This window comes from Egretta garzetta, unplaced genomic scaffold (assembly GCF_000687185.1).
Source record: "Egretta garzetta isolate BGI_Z169 unplaced genomic scaffold, ASM68718v1 scaffold314, whole genome shotgun sequence".
Lineage (NCBI taxonomy): Eukaryota > Metazoa > Chordata > Aves > Pelecaniformes > Ardeidae > Egretta > Egretta garzetta.
The window spans coordinates 355,920-380,994 of NW_009259531.1; the positions used below are offsets into that span (position 1 = coordinate 355,920).

Below are 25,075 nucleotides of genomic sequence, written 5' to 3' on the forward strand. Positions count from 1 at the left end.
TGCAATGCTCAGAACCTACTTGATGGCTTAAGATGGTGGAGAACGATGGATGTTCTCTTAAGGTTTTGACTAATGAGGGAGAACAACTTAGTCTGGTAAATTGCTGCTGATTTGGGCTGATTTTGGAGTTGATTGAAGAATTGCTGGGCTGTTGCCACAGCAGGGAGGCTTGGGCAGCTGAAGGTGTCAGCTGGCCCAAATTAAGCCATCTCTACTCATCAGTCAAACGCTATAAAGCCTTGCAGAATTAGCCCTTGCTTGCCTGCAACGTTTGTAGTTAAAATTCTTCAGTAATGTTTTAACAAAAGACAGTGTGAGGAGCTCTTTGCTCTTCCCCTCTGCTGTCTTCAGTCAGTCATGGACAGCAGTATCCTCTGTTGCACAGTTAGGAAAAAGTTTTCTGCTGCCACGTAGTATTGCCTTTTTTTTTTTTTTTAATTAGCGATAGCAAACTGTAGTGTGTGCAAGCTTCCTCTTCAGTTATATTTGAAACAAAAAAGCCCATTTTGCTTCTGCAAAGGTTGGTCACCTTAATTCCTTACTTCTCCCTAAATTCTGTGTAGGTTTTACAACACTGCACAGTGTTGTTTATGAGGCTGCCATGAAAAACTGAGGAAAAGGTGAACCAATTACCTATAATTCAGGTATTAATAGAGACAAAGATTAAAAGATAGATAAGCAGATTTCATCCTTTAGATGGTAAATTCTGTGAGAGTTATTTTTATTTAGTTTTTCAGTTGCACACAGTTCCAAGAATAAACTCTGAAACTAGCAAGATGATTTTATTTCAGAAATGCTTGAAGTGGTCATTTCTGTTACATTCCAGTGAACAATATCCAGGCATTTGGATGTGGGAAAAGAGAAGTAAGCTTTGCTTCAGCAAGGATTGAATGAAGTCTGACTTTCTTAAAATGATATAGACAAGTCTGAGTTTTGGTGTCATTAGCCTACTTGTAGTTCTTTTTTTTTTTTTTTTTTTTTTCCTGTTAAATATGCTTACTGTAATTTCGCAGGAGAATGAATGCATGAGAATAAAAATCCTGGGAGACTGTTACTACTGTGTCTCAGGCCTGCCTGTGTCCTTACCAGTTCATGCCAGGAACTGTGTTAAAATGGGACTCGATATGTGTGAAGCGATAAAGTAAGTATAGCACAGAAGACTTTTTAATGTGTTGAGGCTATGAAGATAAAGTCGTTCCTACTTCTTTTTTGCCAATGTTCAAAGTATATATATTAGCTGTAGTGCTAATATACGCATTAGATCATAAGTTTGTCTCTTGTCCTTGTGCTAAGTGTATAATGAGACTAAACCTTAACAGATCTCCAGGAGGAGGAGAAAAAAATCAAACGTGTAACTTATGCTCTAATACCCTTCTCCCTCCATAGGCAGGTGAGAGAAGCCACAGGAGTGGATATCAACATGAGGGTTGGTATTCATTCTGGGAACGTGCTCTGCGGTGTGATTGGCCTCCGGAAATGGCAGTATGACGTCTGGTCGCATGATGTGTCCCTAGCAAACCGCATGGAGTCTGCGGGCGTACCTGGGTGAGGATCTTCCCTGTTGGTGCTGATTCACTCTGTCATCATGGTTTTCATAATCCTGGTTTATGAGTCTGGAATTCGTAACTGTGCTGTGGCACAAATCCTCATAATGGGATGATGAAAACAGGACAAATGTGTACCTACTAGAGCTGTAAAATGTTAATATTTTCTGATTCTGTTTTCAATGAACTATAAAATTCTATTCTTAGGCAAGTGACTGCTTCTTGACCTTCCCTTCATCAGAGAAACTTGTGCTCCTTCAGCAGTGCATGACGTTGACTTAGTTAATTCATGTTGTGCACAGGGATAATGCTGTATTTGTAAGTTTGGCTAAAGAATAGATACACTACTTATGGCGACAAGACAAAGCTGCATATTTACCTGGTGTTTCCTGTTTCTGTATTGATCAGTCCCACTTGATTTATATTGGCTCTATATTCACCACCACCCCCATCCCCCAAAACCCCCCACAAACAAATTAAAATGCAGCTTGAGTAGGAGCATCCAAGCAAGGAGAGTTTGGAGCTGTTGATGTACGCTCTCTGTGTAGTGTTTGTCATGGGCAGAATGGGAAGGGAAGCGAGTGGTCCTGAGTGGAAGAGCTGAGGCAAAGCAGTAATGTAACTTGCCAGATTACTTGCCTCAGCAGTGCAGAGGATTGGGTCTGAGCTTGATATTCATGCTACCTTTTTTAAGATGCTCATCGAAAAGGACAAATGTTTTTTAAAAACACCAGCATTTTGTATTTTCCTCATTTAGGAAAGGTTTTTTTTTTCTTCTATTTTTTAAGTTGAACTTGGGGATTAGAATTCAGCTAAGAAACTTTTTTTCCATTCCCAAATGTGACTATGGTTTTATAGGCTTTTGGTAGTCTGTGCAAATTAATACTTACTAATTGAATGGCATTCATGTTGATATATGTTTAAGCATTGTTTTGGTTTCTCTTGGAAAGTGATTCTAACCAGTGACATTATAGGGTTTCTTATTATTTCAATGCCTCAGACAGCTTTTAGGTATATGCTTGTAACTTAAAAATTAATTCCTGCAAAGTGATAAGGGGATATGAATATTTAATTATTTTCTTGTATTGGTGACGGAAACGGGAAGAAAACTAATTGGAGCTTGGTTAACACTTGCAATACCATCCAGGTTGAGTCTCTTAGTGTGTTGACTCAGCATGATTAAACAAGAATACAGTAAAGTTTCTTTGGTTGGTAAAGCAAAGAACATGACTGAATATGGCATGAACAGATACTTTTCTTAGTCTCATTTACGATCATTGCCTAATCTTGAAAACTTTGATTATTCCATTACATTCATTGTGCTTATGTTTGATAATCTGCTAAAGAATAACGCTGGTTTAGGCTGACATGCTGATTCTGGAACATGCTTAATACTTCCTATATCTATACATGTCTAGCACTTGCTTATCATGTGTTTCAGAACTAGCCAGAGGAAACCTTCCACTTGTGGAAGACTGAGCCTCACAGGGAGGAGGCGTTCCTGTTAGTTATGCAAATGTTATGTTACATTTGTTTCTTGCTCTGCAGAAAAAGGATGTGTCTGGGATTCCCCATTCCAATGTTAGCTAGTCCTGCTACTTTGGAAGCAGAAGTTTTGTCATTAGGAGCACTTTGAGGTTTTTATTTAAAAAAGGAAGTATGTATGTTTGGGGTTTCTGTAAATGAAGGTATTCTAAAGACTTTTGAAAGGACACAGGAAAACTTCTAGCTTTAAAAATATTTTATTTCCATTGACAGAGTATCCTTGTTCATCTTTCTTCCGATTTTAAATTTTTTTTGCATTCATAACAATGTAATACACTAGTAAAGCAGAAAGGACTAGCATAAAACCAAAATCAAAAAAGCATTTATGACTAATTCTCTCTAATACGTATATACCTGGAAGATGAGAATATGTTACTCTCAGGCCTGTTAGCATAGGAAATTGAGTGCAGTATGTTAGGTATTCTGTACTAGCATGGTAAGTGCAATAGTGCATGTCACAGCTTGCCTTTGAGAGGCGGCTTTTGGTTATGTGCTGATGCTGGAATCCAGCAAGCATTAGTAACTGCTGAGAAATCATCAGCATAGTAATTTAAATGGAAAAAAGTTTGCAATAAGATCTGAAATGTACTACGGCAGTGTGTGATTTGGGGAAGAGGGGAGAGGAAGCTTGGGAAAATGGACAATGGTGAATAGTGAACAAATGTACTGCCCTTTGAGATAAGTGGAAAGCCACAGAAAACTTGCTGCAATACAGGACTCTTTTAAGGCTCAATTAATACAGACATCACCCAGTATGCTTCAGTCTTGATGGGAGACGATGCTTTAGAGCAAGCTTTAAAATTACAGATCTGAAGGGCCACCTCAATTACAAAACTACATAATCAAGGTAACAATTAAAAGAAACATTTTTTTGAGACCGTTACCAGTAAACAAATAAAACCATGCATCCTCTGTATTCCAAAATGCTTACCTTTGGCTCCAAAAGTACCGAGGAATTTTTTGTTCTTCCTTGTGGGAAGGCACAGCCAGTGGTCTCCAGCTCTTGGCTAAATTACCTTCAGGCAAACCTACATGCAGCATAAGGAAGTAGAGGCAGATGGGACAGCGATGCCCTTGGTCACAGTAGTTAGGCAGGAGTGCTGCACATGACAGTGTGCAGCTTCCATTCTGGAAGTGTTCTATTCCCAGCTCTGTGCTGACTTGTAGGACCAACAGCACAGTGTTTGACTCCTCCATGCCAAAGACAAGTGAGAAAAACTGTGCGAAGATGAACAATGAGAAAGTAGAATCTAAGATAAGAAATGCTGTTTTATGAACATGCCCAAGTCTCTTGTTGAGAAATATTATGGAAAGATAGTACTTGTAATTTATATGGAAATATGTGATTTGGGATACTGAACTAAATAACATTTAAGGGAAAGTGTGAATGGGTACAGAAAAATACTAGCTGCTCCCCTTAGCAGCGTGTTGCTGTTGTGTTATGCTCTCTTCAGATTGTTTCAGTCAGAAAAGTCAACTAGGATGATAATTCTGGAAGTCTGTCAAAAAACCTGTTCCAGCTTTTTTTGTCCCGACTTCGTAACCATCTCCCCCGCTCCTCGTTCATTTCTAGCATGAGACAATCCTTGCTTGTGTTTTGTTTGTGAGCCTTCCCCACAGCTCTTGCCATCTGAAACAACCTGCCTATGAGTCTGTCTGTCTTGTCAGTTATCAGATCTCCTTTGATCACATTTCTTCTTGTTTCTTTTATGTGTCTCCTTATTTTAATTCAATTTTATACGGCTATTACCTCATTCTGGGATGTGTTTTTTAACATACTTGCTATGAAAGATGTGTGAGGAAGAACTGCATTAAAGGATTGCAAATATAATTTTAAGCCCTGGCAGGATTTTGCAGTTGGCTGCCAAAGGACAAAATGGCTGAAAAGCAGAAATGTCAGCAGTGGCCATTGAAATGTAAATGAAATGCTTAATGTGATCTTTCTGTAAGTGTTTGGGTCTCTTGTTCTTTCTCCCCTTCTCAGCCGTGTTCACATCACTGAAGCAACATTAAATCACCTAGGCAAAGCTTATGAAGTAGAAGAAGGGAATGGACACCTGAGGGATCCTTACCTTGAATCCATGAATATCAAAACCTACTTAGTGGTTGATCCAAGGGTATGTGTATGTTTTTAAACATGTATATTTACTCACACATATACATACATTTTAAGTACATAGGTGTCTGTGGTGCGTACACCTTTTTTATTCAGAAAGCATGGTATGAGTCATCTGAGTAGCTTGGATTTGGGACTTGAGATCTGAAAGTACATCCTACTGTTTTACGACATGTCTGTTAGCTTGAAGGTACTAAGTGTTATGCTGAAACCTCTTATGTGGTCCACTTAGAGTAAAAATACATATTTGACTGTATTTGCTTGAAGTGTGTCTTTCACAAATCCAGGTCAAAAGGTGGGATGAAGTAATGAAAGACTACCTGTACTGTGTAGCCACTTTTAGACAAAGTATTCCCTGTTAAATAGCTTCTGACATCTTCCTCGCTATCTTAGGTGAGATTCACCTTCTTTTCAAGGTGCAAAATTAGCAACTGTTTGTTGCCCCTTGAGAGCCTGTTAACTGCAAACACCTAGAGTATTGCTATTTTGAATGGGCTTGTGGTTGATGAGTAAATATTTGAGAAGAAAAAGAATTAAAATGACAAACTTCTTTCCTTCAGGATCTTTATAGGAAGGAACAGTATAGGGCCACTTATAATTAGCAAGAAGTCAGTCTTATTTTTGTTGCATGTTTTATGTACTCAACACTGCAACTCTTCCTACATGTACGCAGCACATGTTCTCAGAATGAGGATCCAAGTCTATTAAAATGGTCCCTGCTCACTTTGCAGATACCTGTGAAATGTTAGAGAATAACCAGTCATTGATGTATTGGTTTCTTCTGTAGTTTTAGCTTCCTTGAGGACCCACAAGGGTATTGCTGTATACCCTGTACATACTGCCTGACTCTTCACCTGTGACGTAGGGATATAATCTGATGTTGAGTCTGTAATTTGTGGGATCTTCTCCTAACCACTGTTTTGATACACCCTAGCTCAGGAATTGGGAATCTTTTCCTTGCAGTCAGCACAACAGCAAGGGAAATTCTATCTAGTCATAAGATCCTGCGATCTCTCGCATCATCATAAATAAACCAGGAAGTTTGAATGTTGCAGTGTTGCAAATGAAGGCTTTTAGCTCACGTTAATTGAATGAGATAAAGGAATCGAGGTTGGCTGACACATTGCTGATATGTGCTTAGAGTCCTACTAGATTGTATAGTCCTAAACTACTCCAGTACAGAGCTTCATTTCTTGGTAATTTGTATCATTTTCTGTTTTCTAAATGAGTGTGCTTTTTCTGTTAGTCCAAACAATGCGTATCAAATAATCATCTCCCTAAAACAAGAGTTAATGATGGGCTGAAGATGCGAGCATCTGTTCGGATGACACGTTACTTAGAGTCCTGGGGAGCAGCCAGGCCCTTTGCCCACCTGAACCACAGAGAAAGTGTGAGCAGCGACTCCTCAAGCTCACAAGGAAGGCGAAAAAAGGTGAGGTTTGAAGTAGTGATTGTCATCCTACAATTGCAGAATGCTCCTTGTGCCTATAGTGCAAAGCTCAAAACCTGACATGGTTTTTGTGGCTGAATTTCTGCTATTACTATTGGTGTACACAGAACTAAGAAGGTATCTGTGCAACAACTATTTCTGTCAGAATGCAACAGTACACAAACTCTGCCAATCTGTAGCATGCTATACTCATAGTAAACCTTCAAACTAAAACTTTGAAAGGACCTTTTTTTTTTTCCCCCTGACATTTTTCTGTCTTGGGGTCCTGCTCACTGCATGTGGTTTTGGAAAAAAGATAATTTATCCCAGACTCCAGATGCAGTCAACATTTACTTAAAATGCATAGAAAATAAACAGTCCTTCCACATGCTCTTCCTGCAACAGGATTTTATCAGTAAAGAATTTTTAAGATTAAGAATTCTTAAGATTTTTAAAATTTCAAAATGTAAGAAAACTCGGTTTTCCTTCCATTAGCCCTTCCTGAAAGCTGAAAGGAGGAGATGTACATGCTTTTAGGTGTGCTCCTAGAAGCACAGCAAGGCTGTACTACTCTCTGTGGACAGATAGCTGTAGTAAAGTTTAATTTAAAGTATCTGTCTGTTCAGGTTTGTGGAAGTGGTTTCCAGTCTGCTTGCCTCTGCTGATGTTAGTTATTTCAGTGTGTGGAGAAAAATAAGAGGGAAGATCTGTTCACTTATTTTCTAAGAATTTTTTTAGTCAGTAAATGCTCTCTTGTTTAAGCGGAAAACATGTGCTGAAAAGGGTTGATTTTTATAAGCTTTTCTATTTGAGAATGGTTCTTGATTTTTATTTGTGAATAAAAATGTTTTCAGCAGCTTCCTGAAGTTTATTTTCAATAGTTGTTTGCTGTTTGCTGAGTGTGCAACTTACTCTTAATTCCTTACTTGATTTAGGAAATACCTTTGTGTTCTACTGGGCGCCAGAGAACATCCGACAGGTTTGTCAAGTACTCTCTCTCTTAAAATAGGTGATCCTGTGCTCCTCTTGCAGTTCATTGTACTGTAAGCATGGTTGCTTAATCACTGTGTGTATAGTATTCCTGCATTAGAAAGGTTAAGCTAAATCTTTGGCCTTTAAAAAACGTTTCTCTAAAAGAACTTGGAACTTGCCCCCCCCCTTCTCACTGGCCCCTCAGTCATTCAGGTTCCTTTTTGCATTGTGGGCTGTAGCAGGATGAGAGGGAGTAGGGAAGTAAGAGAACTAACAAGCAGTGGAAGACAAATCAAACCACCTCATATATTGTATACGTGTATGTATTGTAACCACTTGTGCTACTTCAGCTTTTAGTTTTCTTATTCATAGATGCTAGAGTTGTTTGTAAATATTATGGTACAAAATAAATACAATTTAACATATTACAAGTAAAAACATACTATATTTTACAAGATATGTCTTTGGTTAGTACTGTTAATGTATGCCACTATAGCGTAATAAAAAATCAGCACTGTATGTAGAAATGTGTACAGTGGTACCTGTACCACCAAGTTAACCAAGTAGATGATTTTCACTTGCGAAACATTCTCTTAGTTTATTAAAATATTGTCTTGAAAATTGCATGATTTGAGTAACTAGAGAAATGCTTAGTAAAGTGCTTATGGGTGCATATGTTTATCAGTTTGGAGCATTTTCGTTTAACTTTTGCCTGGTAGCTTACCTCACTTGTGTACTGAGACAGTATGGTCCTCTGTAGCCATTAACTGTTTCTGAATAGCATTTGTGACATGGACTTCATTTTGTTCTCAGAAATTCATCTCAGAAGGGAAGGATAGAGGAAGATATTTATGATGAAATGATGTCAACCATCGATGGCCTTAATTCAACTAAGTATGCAATATTTTATTTTTTTCTTCATCTTTTCTTTGGGAATAATCTCCATTCTCAGTTTTAAGTCTAGATATAAAATTTACTTCTCAAAAATTAGAAGTTACCGAGACTTCCGTATAGCCTTTTTTTTGGTCTTTGTGTTTTACTTATTTTAGTTCCGTTTTGGTTTTAATTTGAATACAATGCAAGTTTTACTGCATTATTCTACCAAGAAGCCAATGGTTAGTCTAGCTGTTCAATGTAGTATAGTACTATGAAATAGCAAAATCATTGCTTTGTTTCTTATGACTGTCTGAAATAATGAGCTGAATTGCAGTGTAGGATGGGATAGGAAGTTAATGTTTGTGTTCTGTTTATTAAAATAAGAAATGCCAGGAAATGGGGTGCAGTCCTGAACAAAACCGATGTATAAAGTCAAAACACAGTTTTGGGGGTAATAATAAAATTGCTCTAGTGTCTGGTTCACTGAAGGTAAATGGTCCATCAGTAGCAGGTGGTGCATTTAGCCTTATATTTGCATTTAAAAGCAGGCAAACACAGGCAGTGTTGGGTTTTGGTTTTGTTTTTCTTTTTTAATTGAAAATACAGTATTTAAATTCATATCAAGTGTAAAACAGTGAATTTGAGAAAAAACCCTCTTTCATCGAAGATATAGCAAGGCTGTTATCACTGTACCTCAGCTGTTCCTAATAGGGGCCTGATGTTATTTAGGGGAAGTTTTTGGAGGCAGTGAGCCATCTCTTAACATCTGCTATTATACTTTCCTATTTGTAAATCTTAGGGAAGGTCTGGGGTTATGTTTTGCATGTAACTGGCAGATGCTGCTGTCTGTGATAGTGTTCTGGATCTGCCTGCCAGCTACATAAAACCGTAACCGCTCATAGGTTATGCTACGAAATGTAAAGACCTTTCAGAACTGTCAAATGTGTGTAAAGCAGTGGTGCACTCATCCTGTATGCTGTGGAGTCTCAACTACAATGATGCTTTTGCATATTCTCCTTTGCTCATTGCATACGTTTTGTAACTTGTGTCTCTTTGAATGCAGTCCATGGTGTAGCAAATCGGACGACTTCTGTGGATTTTCATTGATTTTTGCAGAACCCGGTCTTGAAAAAGAGGTTGGTAAGAGGAAAAAAAATCCTTTTGGGTCTTTGATTTGCACTTCAGAGCAGCGTAAGAATACATTTGAAACTGTTTTCTTTCTGAAACTGGATTCTGAGGTGATTGCACATTCAAAGAGGGTTTTGGTAACTAATGGAAAGCAGATCTCATGATTCATTTGAGCTGGTCATTCTTCCTTCAGAATGTCCGTTCTGTAGATTGAAGGAGATTGTCTCTAATCTGTGGTTAAATTCTTGCCATAAGGGAGTTAGTAGGAGTTTGGCAACTTTATGAACAACTTCTCTCAAAAATAATGAGATTTAAAAAAAAAAAACAGAAGTTTTTCTGCATCCATAATGAAATTACTTTGCTTTCTGTGGTTGTTTCATTGCAAGTATCAATACTGTTATCTGTTAGGTACAGTGTAGTATTTCTGTTTGAATAACTGTTTAATGTGCTGTGGTGTACTGTATGTAGTTACTGGAGTGTGTGTGTATATATACACTTCAGGTTTACTTCTGTGTATAGCCTTTTTTTAATAAGGATTTTGACTATGTGTGTCTGTGAAGTGCTGATTTACATACTCAATGGATTTCCCTCTAGGTTTGAAATTATCCTTTGGACTGGGCTGTTTTTCTTGACAGATGTTCAAATGAATTTCATTTGGTGGTTTTCTTTTGTTCTCTTTTAGTTCTATGTATATTTTTAGTAGTACAGTATAGATCTGCATATATGTGTCACCACAAAAATGTAATAGAATTTAACCTCCCCCGGAATTATCCTTAAGCTTTATTATAATCTGTGTTTCAGTATCGCAGCATTCCTATTCTAAAACTGAAGAGTTACTTCGCATGCGCCAGTTTTGTGTTCCTCTGTATATTTCTGATACAGATGTTTATAATGCCAAAGTAAGTGTCAGTATTTTAATAATTTATAATTCAAATTAACTGATGGCTAAAGTGAAACTCATGTGCATGAAACTTTTAAGTCTTTTGGAGTTCCTGAGGGCTTACATTTAAGAAACATACACCTCTTAGGACTAATTTACCTCTTAATAAAGGAGTGCATTCATGTTGTTGGCCTAAGAGCCTAGATATCAATATGAAAATAAAATAGAAATATTCCTTTAATATTGTGTTTGTATAATACACACAGGGAGATGATCGGTTAAGTGAGAAATACTGTTTTATAGGAATACTTGACTGTAAGCACACTGAGTGAGCAATAAAAAACTGGGATTAGCAGATTAAAATGTGCTAAGTGATACTTTTGTCTGTAGAGATACAAGGAGGGAATTTTGAGCTGCTTCTCATACTGGCAAGAAAGCAGATTTTAATAATTCTGAAGTTTATGGCATATTTGTTTTTCATGGCTGTTGCAGTGCAATTTCCATGTGGTTTATGCATGGGGCAGTGGTTCAGACCGTCAGTGAGGAGTAGAATAACTTAACGTAGTATTTGTGTAACAGTGCAACAATAACTTTTGCAATGTTATGGTCATCCAGTGCTATTAGAAGAAAAATTCTGTTTAAATTTAGAGAAATGCTATTAGCAAACATTAGTCTGAATTGCGGTTTGAAAATTTTTTTTCGTTTAACTTTGGTTTGTTTAATGCTTTCTCTTCTGTTTAGAACTGCAAAACTAGGAATTTCCTTTGGCATTGTTGCAATCATCATTCTACTTATTTTGTTTGTGTGTTTTGCTGAGAAATGTATGGTAAGTTTATTTAATTGAAAACCAAACTATTTTCAAAAGTGGATGGATGTAATTTAGCAACTTGGTCTATCTTTTAGGATGATGAATTAAGCTGTTAATTTCAATAGGAGTTACAGGAGCCTTGAATCTCAGCTTACCAGAAGATTTCATTGTGAGAAACAGAATTTCATGTCTTCGAATTCTCACTGTAATTCATAATTATTTGGGTGCCAGAATAGATGGGTAGGAGGGAGCAGTAAGACATTAACACTTGCTGAGTGGGGTTGGGTTTTTTAAGTTTATTTTTATGTTTGTCCTTAGTAGTAATTTTGGTTGTAAATCCCAATGTTTTCTATACTGGAAACAATATTAAAATCAAAATAATATTGAATGCAAGATCAGTTTTCATAATAATTTATAAAGCCCCATGAAAATTACAAACATATTAATAATTTATTGGTAACAATTTCATAGCTGTTAGAATTCCAAATTCACCATTACATCAATTACGCTTTGTATTTGTAGTTCCTTCTTCTTTGCATTATTAAATGTATGCAATGACTGTTTAAAAATATATAGTGACATAGAGTTCAGTGATACAAAATAAAAAAAATCCTTCTCCAGTCCAAGAACTATCTGGAGGCAAGAGTGCAAGGGGGAATGGATTTTAGAGAGTTCCTTACGCTCATCAAGTTCTGTTGTGCTAGACCAAGGGCGAGAGGGAGTTCTGAAGCTCTGCTGAGAACATGCCACTATCATCCCGTTGCAGAGTGGCGATGGTGGTCTCCCAGGAAAACTGCCCCAGAGGCAGTCGGTCTCTTACAGAGCCAGGTTCAAGTTGTGTATAAAGGAAAAAAAAATAAAATTGCACTCTGTACATGGGATAGATTTTTATGATTAATTTAAAAGTACAGTTAGAGGGCATGTGTGGACTTTATGTATGTCTGGTCTTTATATACACATATGAGTGGATGGATTTTTATATATATATATGTGTGTGTGTGTATATATATATATATATCTGTGGAGAGAGAGAGGTAGGTGTGTGTATACATATGCACATATGGTTTCTACATATGTAAAAACACTTGAAGAAAAGAAAAAAAAAATTCCAAGATTGCAGTTGCATCAGACTTGAGTTTTACGCTGGGAATGTTTTGGTATAGCATCCTTGAATAATGCTTGCAATTGTTAAAAGTGCATGCTTTGTTAGATGTTTTTCTCTATAGCAACAAATATAAGATATAAGGATGGCAAGAAAGGGGACTGTCTATGATTGGTTTTGATTTAGTCATCTGAAAATGTATTTCCAAATATAACATTATAGCTCTATAACTAAAAAATACAATATAGGTTGTCACTCTAGTAACATTTCTCTAGATCTTTCGATCAGATCATAATATTTTTAAATCAGAAATTCAGAAAATTTCAGCTTCTTTGAAATAAGGAAGTGTTACCTCTATTTTCAGTTTTGGAAAGGTATTTAGGCATTTAATCAAATGACTAGATTCGGAGTTCTAAATTAGGATTCCAGTGAAGACTGTTGACGCTCTCCCCCAGAGAAAAAGTATTTTATATTTAGAAATATTTCTTCCCATGTGTCAAAGTGTTATCCATGTCACTGAAACAAACTAACTTTGTTTACAGAAGTGCTGCTCAGAACGGTGGCCTTTCCTGCGCCGTCTTTCTGCTATGTCCGAAAAGGTGGAAACAATGCCTTTACTTAGGGTTCCTTTAGCAGTCATCACTATAGGTGCCTTGCTGATTATAGCCATTTTTAATTTGGTAAGTAATCACATTGTCTTTGTTCTGTGAACTTACTGTAACAGCCACAGTTTAAGTAACTTCCTGTATTTTCATCAAGTACCATGCTTTTTTCTGCTTTTCCTAATGTCTGATTTGCAACGTGAGTTAATTTACTCAAGGATAATGCACTATGTCTGTAAAAGCATTAAAATTAAAATCTCCTAGTTTGTAGAATTAAAAGTACATGTGATAGACTTGAGTTCTAGTTTACACTACCTTTTCTTGCTTTCAAGATGGCATTTACAATTACTGTTGATTGTAACCCTCATCACTAAGATTTTCCCTTTTTTTTTTTTTTTTTTTTTTAACGTGGGTTTAAATGTTTGGCTGTAACGGGTAGAAGTGTTAAGCAGTTTGCTGTCCTATTTGCACTAGCTATTAATAATGTGGATGGGGAAGGGAAGAATATAGCTTGACTCTCTTTTAAAACCATAGACATGGCGGGTAGTTACTGCCAGACTAAGATGCAAATGGCACCTGTCTTTTAACTTTAGTTTGAGTATTGTATTGTACCTGGGGTACCTACATTTGAAAAACAGCTCTTTGGAGTAACCTCATGCTCAAGACCACTCTGCTGTGTTTTTTTTTTAAGCAAGCTTTATGTGACACATCACATTAACAGTTAAACCTATCTGATAGCTAGCTACTAAAAGTCATGTCTGTCCAATCCCATGTGCTTGGTCTGCCATTCTTCTGATTCCATGAGGAGTTTATTCTGAAAGCTATACTGCAGAAGATGCTTCATTTTCTTTTGTAGGGTTGTTTTTCTGCTGGCTTAGATCCTTGAGTTGACTCACAGTGGTGTCATGTGAACACCACCAGGGACAGACCGAAAGAAAACAGGAACAGCAGCTGGGAAACTGGGGGGTGAGACAGAAGCACATGTTTGTGCCAGTTAGCTGTTAGATTAGCATAGCCATAATGTGAAATTTTACCCCACATTAAAAAATACGTGATAAAACTTGATAAATACTTGGTAATTTTAACCTTGCACCTTCTGTGTGCATATATGTTTAATACAAATATATGGGATATCATTGTATTTCAACATTTGTATCGCAGTAGCACTGAAAGGGCAACCAAATCAGGAATCATTATATAATATATGGAGAAAAAACTTAAAATTAGTGACTACTTGCTAACAAGTTTGTATGGTGGTTTTGTTGTTTTGTTTTGTTTTTCTTCCAATAAATCAAGACTACTGAAAAGAACAAGCCTGCAAACTTTACTGGATCAAATGACCTGTGTAATACCACCTATGTGAGTAGAGTACCATCTTAATATCTAAGATTAAAATGAAATGAGTCTTGGATGGTGTGTATAATATAGACAGATGGCAGTGTTTTGATCTCTTTTTATAAAGATAGAATTTTTAAATCGTTGAACACAAAGACTTTCTCTTGCCACAAGGCAGTTCTAAGGATATTTTCTATCATTAGCTATGGCTTTACTGTGCATTTTTTAGGGATTTTCCAGAGTCTGGAGTACTCATGGACAAAGCTGAAGTTTTGGCTTATTTTGGTTACTCAGCACCTTTGAAAGGTGTTCTCTAGCATTTCTATAAGGATAGATTCAGCACTTACTAATGACACAAAAGGATTGTTTCTGAGGGTTTCATTTTTTTATCTCTTTAATTCCAAAGTAGCATTCTTTTTTGAGATCATCCAGATGTTTGGGATGCTCCTTTGTCACCTGGCCACCCCTTTAGATGATGGATGTGGTTTTGAACAATGCGCAGCAGGTTGTGTAAGGGCCGTTTAATTCAAGTCCTCAGGGCAAATGATAAGATACATGTATATAATGCACATTGTACTCATCTGGTAATTTTCTGTTCTTGCATGTCTGTAAATAAGCCTTCTGGAAACACAACTCAATCCTGCGTTCAGGAAACTGTAAGTAGTGAATACATGTTACTTTAAAACCCAGACCTTTGAATATTGTATATAACACTGACAACGGGCAGGTTCTGTTGCTGTATAAAACACAGCTTTTTTTAGTGATTTGACAGCAGAAAATTTCTTCATGAAATGAAGATGTTTCAGCTGCTGTTGCTGTGCTGAATAAAGTACAGCTTTGCAATTTTTTGAAAGTTCAGACCTAAAAGTAGATCTAAAACTTTGAGGAAAAAGCAGTAGAACAGGAGGATGTTTGTGTTCAAGCCTGAGGGATGAGAGCTGTACTTGCTAGTGTCCCAGTAAAGTATCTTGACAGAGTGAAAGGGCTTAAATGGCCAACAGACCTATGTCTGTGTTCTCTGCATAGTGGTTTCTTTTTCAGAGGGTTGGCTTCAAGGTTGTAACTGTGAGTGTTCATTACCTTTTGGAGGTTAGACTCAATGCCTTTAGGATGAAAGAGTTGGTATAACACATTACTATACAGGCTCTGATCCTGAGTTGCCCCATAAATTGTTCTGGTCCCGTTCACTTCAGCAGAAATGTTAACTGTTTAGCCAAGAACCTCCCAGATCTGTGGGAGGTCTGTGCTATTGCAGGTGGGAAACTGCTTTGTACATAAAGAGAAATAAATTCTTGAGGAGCAGAAGCTGAGGTAATTTTGGAGTTGTTTGTAGACTATGCTAGCTCAGCATCTTACACCTGTGCCTGCGGCTGCAGGTAGCAATCCTGTCTGCGCAACGCACTTTGTACCATCTGACAGTTCTAATGCTCCCCACTGCGTGCTGACCTTGGACACCATGCCTGAACGGTGATTCCTCGGGGAGATTTTTCAGTAATTCCATTGGGTAATGGCCCTAGCTTGATAATGGTTATTAGCATCAAGTTCTTATGAAGGAGCTGTGTTTAAGGTTGGAGAGCAGGTCATGGTCTTCCCATGTTACAGGTGGGGGAAATGGGAGCATGGTATCTGTGTAAGGCTACAAAGGGGGAGCACTGTCAAAAATAGGACCAGAATGCTGGAGTTCCTGGTTCAGAGCCTGTTCACTGGACTGTGAACCTACTTGAGGTTAGTCTTGAACTTTAAATAAAAAATTGGTTAAATTAATAGACTTCAGAAGACAAATTGTTAACACACCTCAGTTTTTATCTGACACTGCTTATGTTGGTGTGATGCTTTTTGTTTGAAACATTTTGTTTGCCTTTAACAAAAAAGTAAAGTATTAAGTTCAGCCTTTTAGTGCAAATAAAAATAAATCTTTACACGTATTTAGCAAGTGATTGTAATTTCCTCTCTTTAAATTACAACGATCATGAACTTGGAGCATTTGCTATGGTGCGAAAGTCTCTTATGCATAAAGCCTGAATAATGCAACTGCTCTTTACATTCTTCTTTTACAGTATTATGCTTACTGCTGCATATTGGGGTTCATTGCTTGCTCGGTATTTCTTCAAATGAGCTTCGAACTCAAAGTTCTCCTCCTGTCCATTGCGGTGACTGTATACCTCATCATTTTTAACACCCTTCAGCACAGAAACGTGGGCTTCTATGCCAACAGTACCAGGTGCAGTGTAAAGTTTCCTATAATTAACAATAATGTTTCATTAAGGGAGGCATTAGATTTTTGGACACTTGCTGGTATGTTGAAATATCAAAATCATGTAAGTCAGACATCACAAACCTTTCTGTAAAGTTAATGACATGGAAATCCTATTAGAACATATAAGAGTGGTTTTTTTTTTTGGTTTTGTTTTTTAAAGAAAGTGTGTGTTTTCTGAAAAATTCTGTAATAAGGCTTCTGAGATCTCTGGAAGCTTAGCTTACATTAAAGACTAGGGAGTAGAATATTAATCTCATAATAAGTTTGATCTTCTGTTAAACTATGAAGAAAAGCTTTGCTAAAAGTCTGATGCTCAGGCTGTGCTTGTGAGACCTTGCTAGTCAATAGGATAGTGAACTCTTAATTTACTTACCTCACTTACTGCACATATTTTGAAAAGGAACAGCAATTTACCTGATCTCGTTGAATAAACTGTAAAAATACTGAAGAGAAATCATATGTGGCAGGGTTTTACTGTTCATTTGTCTGTTTCTCAGATTCTCGGCATAGTCTCATAGCTGAAGATCAGGATAAATTTATTTTGCAGAGGCTAGCTGTGAGCTGTCAGCACAGCTTAAAAAAGCCTAAATGAGCTCTGAATTTAGCCTCTTAATCCAAAGCTATTCATATAATGAGAACTTAGTCTGATGCATTTGTGAAAATTAATAGATGTTGTAAGATAGATCGACCTTACTATGAAATATGAGTGGCGTCTCAGATTTCTATGGAACTATGTACAGGTGTGATTTAGTGGCTGTCTTTGGTTTAGCACTGCTGTTTTTTATTTGTTGTCATCTTTCCTTCCACAAATAAGAAAGTTTCTTTTCCTACTTCATGGCTTTGTTGGCTGTCTTTTTATGGGGCAGTGTGAGGAAAGCTGCCACTCAGTGCAATGGAAATTGAGATGGCTCCCTTAAGATAAAGCTGTGTTTACTTGAACATCTCACTACAATAGCTACTTAACAAGGTTTCAGCACCCATCTTGTCATTATGTGAAACACAGTTCATGTACTGAACTGAATGACAATCCTTTCTCATTATGAGGGTAGGACCTATGACCAGACAGCCACTGGCACAAATGAACAGTGGCATTGGTGGTCTATGTCTGAACAGCGACACCCTCTTCTGCTCAGCTCTCCTTCCTCTGCCCTTTCCCCCACCAACCCTTAATCATGTGGATTTTCTTAAAGGATACAGATGACTTTGTACTTCTTTATTGTTTTCAGACTTTTCATCGAAGAGCCAAGGATAATGACTAACTTATACCTGGTTCTGTTTTACATAACCCTGATTTTACTTGCAAAACAGGTATGTATTTAAAAAGCAATAGGTTATTTCTTTCACTTGCAGCAAGTTGATTTAAATAAAATGCAAAAGTATTGTTCATTAAAGTATTGCATAAATTAGTATATGTAAATATTTTTTACATATTCTGGTACTTAGTTGTAGGTAATGTACTTAGTTATAGATAATGCAGAAATTTTCACTGCGAAAGGGTGGGAACATTTTTGTGTTTTTCAACAGTGTTTGCATTACAAAAGTCAGAACTTTCAAATTCTTCCAATTTGGATCTATCTGTATTTATATGTCAATATTCATCCTAAATCAAGGCAGTAATTCAAGATAAAAATAAACACCATATTATTAAAATGTCATTTTGGTAAATACACCTGATGGGGTACCCAGATGACATTCATTCATACTGCTTCATATTTTTCTGACCTTCATTCTCAAAGCACATTTTTCATAACTGTATAGGCTCAAAAGGCCTTGAAGAAACTTTATTGCTATGCACTTTTTGAATAAATTGCCTAATATTTTTTAAGTGAGATATTATATAGATTTAATTTATCATATTTGGTCCCTTTGCAGGTTGACTATTACTGTCGACTGGATTGTCTGTGGAAGAATAAGTTTAAAAAAGAACATGAACAGTTTGAAACGATGGAGAACGTTAACAGGCTTTTGCTGGAAAATGTACTTCCAGCACACGTTGCTGCCTATTTCATTGGCGAAAAACGAAATGAGGTATGTTTGAAGGACAGTAAATTGGACTTCTGTGACATAGAACATCATGCTAACAAGCACACAGAAGACTATAAGGTTCTGCACTCCTTGCCTCTTGTTTGTATCTCAAGACCTTTGCAAACCCAAGAATCTGCTATCAGATGGCCTCAAAAAATGTGAACTTTTAGTGTCAGTCTCTCAAATCTGTTTTCAGAATTGGTAGTTCAGCTTCAGGACACAGCTGAGTTTGGCAAATATTTAAAAAGCATTTACTGCTTTCCAAAGACCGTATTTTACCAGAGAAGATAGGCCTTCTTTTCAAAGAAGTTTGTTGAGGAACAGATAGTATCTCCTTGGTAACAACCCTAGTGAGGAGTTCATTGATAATGATTTACTTATTTTTTTAAGACATCCATCTTATTCTGCCAGCATGTAATCAGAATAAATATTGCTGATTTCATAGCCATGGTAAGTGTCCTAAGACTGGCACTGTCCAGAATAGATGAGACTCTTTAAGATACATAGATATCTCAGCTTTCCCTTAGGCAAATCAACTTCGTTAATGTTTCTGATACAATAAGAGATGCCCACTGTAAAGTACTGTAGTTGACTTCATAGTAAAACTAATTTGATTACTGGTTACAAACCATAATCATAGTTTTGAATGCCTGTGGTGGAAGGTGACTGCTGACAATGTGTGAATATATTGTTTTCCTGTAGGACTGGTACCACCAATCTTATGACTGTGTCTGTGTCATGTTTGCATCGGTACCAGATTTTAAGGTGTTTTATACTGAATGTGATGTCAATAAAGAAGGCCTGGAATGCTTGCGGCTGTTAAATGAAATCATTGCTGATTTTGATGAGGTAATTAAGCTTCTGGCAGAAATGGACTGGATTACATATTTACTGCAAAATAAAATGTTTCACTAGATCTGTGAGCATTGGGACGGTGCGGGGGGGGGAAGGCTGTTGCACTGAAATAATATTCTGAGTTCGACCTTGCATTCTTGCAAAATACATTCCCAGCTGATGGGGTTTTCCAATTACATCATCTAATGCATTCGTAGTATGGTTTGAAAGTCCTGGATTTCAGAACTTTATTTCAGTACTTCAGTGCTTTTATTTCTCCTAGGAGCAGGTAGAGCAAAACTGTGAAACTAATCCTCAGTACTTTCTTATCTAACTTTCATGTGATCGATAGTATTCCTAGAGATGTTTAATGCTTATTGTAGGCAGTATAAGATTTCTGGTTAAATCCCACACTGAAATATGGTATTAAAGTCTCAAGTTTCTATTTTCTTTCCCTTCAAACAGCTCTTGTTAAAACCTAAATTTAGTGGTGTTGAAAAAATAAAAACCATTGGAAGCACTTACATGGCAGCAGCCGGTCTCAGTGTTATGCCAGGCCAAGAGAACAACCAGGTATGTTGTCTCTGAAATCTGCCTTTGGTATTCTGTGTGTATGTATGTGCATTTCAAAGTAACAAAATGTAATGTGATATAAAAGAGAAAGTAAATCACTGCGAGTGACTTTCTGAAATGTGGAGAAAGATAATAAGAGTGTATTGTCTCCTGTTGAATTCACTATTTATCTCCTAGTTCCAATTTTTTTCTTAAGCAGGTATTAAGTCTGTAACCCCAGCATACTTTTTACATCTTTAATCTTTGATTCCAGCAGCTTAACATTTCTAGATGCATAACAGAACAGCTCTAATAATAGGGAAGTCAAAGAACGGCTGCCAAAGCACAGGCCATCTCAGAACTGCACAGTAAGCTTTTTGTGATACCTGAGAACTGGCACAAAAAGAGAATCCTCAAGTGTCCTGTGAGATCTGAATCTGAAACTGTTTGTCACCCAGAAGAATTAAAACCAATTTCTGTACTCAGGCTCACTTTCACTACAGCAGGTTTGTGTAGGACATTAGGATGCACGTCTGTAATATATACAAACCATGTAAAATTAAATCTGGAATCCTAAAAGACAGACACAAATTCATTATAAAATTTAATCGTATCATGCTTGTCACCTCCTAGCCATTTTAATTTAATGTGGATTTTCTAAATCCATTTTGAATGTGTGTTGAACTGTGCAATTCTGCACGGTTGCAAGGATGAGTGGTCACATCCTTATAAATACATACTTTATTCAGTAATAGTACTGGTTTGGAATAGTAGCCTGACACAATAAACAAGCCTGTGTTGTAACTTGAGCGTTAATATGTGTTATGAATTGCGTAGGATAAGGAGAGGCAGCATGCTCACATTGGGATTATGGTGGAATACGGAATTGCCTTGATGAGTAAATTGGATGGCATCAACCGACATTCCTTTAACAATTTCCGCTTACGTATTGGTAAGTTCAGTTTGTGAAGAACGTGAATTCTGCAGCTCCATAAAAATTAAAAACGAGGTAGGATGACTGAGGTAAATTGCTGAGCGCTGTGGAGCCCTTAACGCTGAACACAGCATTTGGATTATTAGCAAATGCTGACCAGCTGGAGGTAGTGTTGCCTAGTCCAGCTTTTTACATAGGTCAGGCTCCTTCGCGGGTGGGCTTTTCTAGTCACTGGAGGGAGCAATGGGAAGACTGCAGCTGGATGAGTTTGGGGAAAATTATAGGTGTGGATGAAGAGGGAGGTACCCTGTTATTAACTGTTGACTAAAGACAATATTGTCATTATACAAGTGTTTATTTCTGTATATTAAAAGGAGAAAATGAAGAATTGTGCTTTGGCGTGAACTTTGCCCTAGCTCTTTCTTGGACTTCCCATTTTACAAAGAATGAGTCACTTCGCGTCTCCTGAGCCTAGTACTAATATTTATAGAACAGTGGTAATACTGATTGCTGGAAACATGTTGCAGGGTTACATCTGGGTTTTTTTTTTTCCCTGAAGCACGTGACTTACGGCTAATAATGAAGCCAGATACCACATAACTTTCTACTTCAGTAATGACACCTGCTTTTGTTTATACAGGGATAAATCATGGCCCTGTGATTGCCGGTGTGATTGGTGCCCGGAAACCTCAGTATGATATTTGGGGCAACACTGTTAATGTTGCTAGCCGAATGGAGAGTACGGGGGAGCTTGGGAAAATCCAGGTAAACGTATGAGCCTTGGAATGTCTAAGAAATTATTTCTAATTGGTGATGGATTTTTTTTTTTTTAAACGTGAATAATCAGAAGAATTTCATGAGAGTTTCTAATTCTTTTCACACAAAGGTCACAGAAGAAACGAGTAAAATACTACAGGAGTTGGGATATTCTTGTGAATGTAGGGGCCTCATTAATGTCAAAGGCAAAGGAGAACTGAGGACTTACTTTGTTTGCACCGAGACTGCCAAATTCCAAGGTATGGGACTGAACTGAGGCTGTGATGAAGTTAATCAAAATAGACTTAGAACTGCCTCCCTTCTGTGAAGACTTAGAATTTCCCTCCTTATGTGAAGGACTTTATTCTAAAAACGTATATATACTATTCCTATTTCTTCTACATCTCAAGATAAGAGAATGATTTTTTTTTTTTTTTTTTTTTTTTTTTTTTTTTTTTTGAAAGAAGTTCTGAAAAGTTCCTAGAAGATGCACAACAACCAGTCTGGAAAAGACCACCTTTTCCTGAAATAATCTGAGGATTTACCTGGAATTGCCACGAAGCATTTTCAGTTAGTTCCTTTCCTTACCTGCACTGTGGGAGTCTTAACAGCTCCAGTAACAACATCTGTGGATGCACTGCAGAACTCATTACCACGTTAAAACATTCCACTGCTTCATTTTTTGGCACACACCTGCTTACAGTATTGCATTTGTCACAGACACGTGAGATGGTACTCGGGGCGCTGCGTACCCTGCTTTTCATGCTAAACAGGCTTCATAGCAGAAGAGGGCTGAATAACGGGAAGAGGAACGCAAGTAAACTCAAATGTATCATATGATAATTGTGCTGAGCTCCTTTGGAAGAAAAAAATTAACAGCACAGTATCAGATCACTTCTTTATTATAACTTTGCCTCCTCCACAGTAGTACCGTGTATTACGCAAATGTTGTCATGACCAACAGCTGTTCAGAAATAACTTTATTCTAGTTCAGTGTTTACATTATATTACATGTTCTCCTTTGTATTTCTGTGCCTCTGTATTTAGTATCTGCATGCACGTTTTCTACAGTCATGTAAGAGAATGTCTTTAAAATTCTGGGTTTAAATTTCAAAAAATAACCTGATCTTGAGGAGCACTGAGCACCTGCAGTTTATCCTGCATGCTTGGTTAGACAGCTCTGGTAACAGCTTCTATCGCTGACACCCGGCAGGAATTCTGCATGCTGACTGCGTTCTGGAGGGCACTTACGGAAGAAAAAATAATCTGGTTCGAGCTGTTTGGAAACTGAAGAACAGACCTAATAAGAGAAGTATTAAAAGCAGTAGCAGATACTGTATAAACAGAACTGCATCTGAGGTGGGATTGGGTTGGGTATTTTTTTTTTCTATTGTTGTATCTTCAATTTGCCTAGCCACGGGCTGGTTTATGTACCTTATAAAGGCAATGCAGTTTATGAAACCAGTTGGGTTTGAGTGTTACAAAAGGATGCATAGAAAAAACATACTCATAATGGAAATGTTTCAGCAGAGCCTCAATACTGAAGGCACGCGTTGGGCATGAGTCAGAAGATGACAGAAATTGACTTGCTGTAAGTTAGTTCCGTTTGCAAAGTCTGTAAGCTGTTAATGGCTTTTGCTAAGTTCTAAACTAGCGTCTTTCTACTTATTGCAATCACTTGATCTGTTTTCGGTTGGTGGAGATGATAGTGTTTTGTAAGGCTAACATCTTGTGCCCAGTTACCTGTGTTAACTAAGGACGGGGTCCCCCCTCCCCTGTCGCAGCGTGGGCGGTGGGACTGGACGGCCCAGCGGTTAGCGAGTTCAGCAGCTGTTTGCTCAGCAGCTGTTTGTTAAGCCTTACTCCTCTACACACAAAGCAGCATTTGCTAGTATGGGTTTAGTACTAAACCATACTGGAAAAGTGTTTAATAAGCAGTCCTATGCATCACTGCCGCTTTCTAATTACTGTGTAATTTCTTTAGAAGATGAAGTGAGTATGTTTCAGGACAGGAACAAATCTAAATATTGTCCAGCTGTGGATTAAAAATTGTGCTTATAGCCTTTGTCAGTGTGGTGGGTCAAAACCGTGTTTGTAATAAGTCTCCAACAGAAAACAGCACGTTGGAAAACCGTAGTTTGAGGTTGCCTGGTTCATGTATGGACTCTGCTGAAGAAGGAAGTTTCATGCTTGGTGTCTTGTCAGTGTAAGGTCAGTGTTGTAGTTGAATGAACTTTCAAACAGCTCTCGCTACTCCCCTATGTCGTGTATGTGTAGTAACAGGTGCTCAGCGAGCATTTGTTTTGAGGTATTTATTTATTGTTTTCTAAGGACCACACGTGGGTCAAAGGCTCCTTTCAGCAGTCTTTGATGTCATGTGTTAGGTAAAGTGACTGAATATGTTTTGAAAAGTGTGTTATGCCTATAGCTAGAGCTGGCTCTCAAGTGTTTCTGTTCACAGACCTCGTAGAATGTAGATCTAAGTTATCCATGAAAGAAAACCTGCTGTCAGTAACAGCGTTTGGAAATGCTTTTGTTTACATTATGTTGCCTGTCAGGCTATTAACTTGCTTGGCCGTAACTTCAACGAAACCGCATTCACAGAAGTGGTAGAAAGAGCTGTAGCTTTCAAACTGGAAGAAGCGGGGCTTTGGTGCAGTTTTAAAAGGCCCTTAGGTAGAGGCCGTGCTCGCTCAGTGTACGTGCACTGTGCGTGGTGTGCTTGGAGAAGTAGAAACTGTGTGATGCGACAGGGGTTGTACCTGAGGATGAGTTTCTAACTTCTCATCAGAACTGGAACTGTATTTGAGCGCTCTATTCAACCACAGAAAAAGTTCAATGTAAGAAGCAACTGTGTTTAAATAATTGTTTTCAGCAGTCCTTTTGAGAGCGAACTGTGAAAATTTAAGACTGAGGAAATAACCTTGTTAGAAAAATCTTCCTTACAGCATTATTGTTTTCTTAAACTGAAAAAATGGCACTGTATCTAATTTGAAGAGCTAATAACACCTTGAATTAGCAATTTATTTTAAAGAACAAACTTTTGTTTTTACCATTAAATAAAAAACTTCTGAAATTTGTTTGGCTTTGCAGTTATTTTGATGAAGATTCCCATGAAAAAAAGATGTGTTTCTTATACCCCTGTAGAGTTAATGGCATTGTTTTTACTCATAAAGTGAACTCAATATTTGTATTTTTTTAAAGATTTGTATGTAAGTGGAAAATATGTAGAGTGGCATCCTTGCATTTAACACCTAAAGAATAATTTCAGTACTCTGTTTTCTGTCACATGTGGCTTTCTACTGCGCTGTACGAGAGGTATAAGTGGTGGGAAATGAGGGGCTGTAGAGTGAGCCAGCAGTGATGTGGCTGGCACAGCT

At 37.5% G+C, this 25,075-nt stretch overlaps 1 protein-coding gene across 2 annotated transcripts in view; it reads left to right on the forward strand.

Moving 5' to 3' along the window:
• ADCY7 (adenylate cyclase 7) overlaps positions 1-24,686 on the forward strand; it is a 65,580-nt gene extending 40,894 nt beyond the window's left edge. The window contains exons 9-29 of one of the 2 annotated variants that reach the window (XM_035893143.1): positions 1,014-1,141; positions 1,387-1,545; positions 5,074-5,206; positions 6,452-6,637; positions 7,570-7,613; positions 8,420-8,500; positions 9,546-9,618; positions 10,412-10,509; positions 11,232-11,316; positions 12,943-13,080; positions 14,299-14,361; positions 14,955-14,993; positions 16,395-16,558; positions 17,821-17,902; positions 18,467-18,622; positions 19,322-19,468; positions 19,919-20,026; positions 20,843-20,957; positions 21,580-21,704; positions 21,826-21,955; positions 22,160-24,686. In XM_035893143.1, the coding sequence (XP_035749036.1) occupies positions 1,014-1,141; positions 1,387-1,545; positions 5,074-5,206; positions 6,452-6,637; positions 7,570-7,613; positions 8,420-8,500; positions 9,546-9,618; positions 10,412-10,509; positions 11,232-11,316; positions 12,943-13,080; positions 14,299-14,361; positions 14,955-14,993; positions 16,395-16,558; positions 17,821-17,902; positions 18,467-18,622; positions 19,322-19,468; positions 19,919-20,026; positions 20,843-20,957; positions 21,580-21,704; positions 21,826-21,955; positions 22,160-22,179 (2,274 nt within the window). In that variant the 3' untranslated portion in view covers positions 22,180-24,686. The remainder of the gene's footprint in view (positions 1-1,013; positions 1,142-1,386; positions 1,546-5,073; positions 5,207-6,451; positions 6,638-7,569; positions 7,614-8,419; positions 8,501-9,545; positions 9,619-10,411; positions 10,510-11,231; positions 11,317-12,942; positions 13,081-14,298; positions 14,362-14,954; positions 14,994-16,394; positions 16,559-17,820; positions 17,903-18,466; positions 18,623-19,321; positions 19,469-19,918; positions 20,027-20,842; positions 20,958-21,579; positions 21,705-21,825; positions 21,956-22,159) is intronic. The other variant, XM_035893144.1, reaches the window with a different exon arrangement.
• The last annotated feature ends 389 nt before the right edge of the window (positions 24,687-25,075 follow it).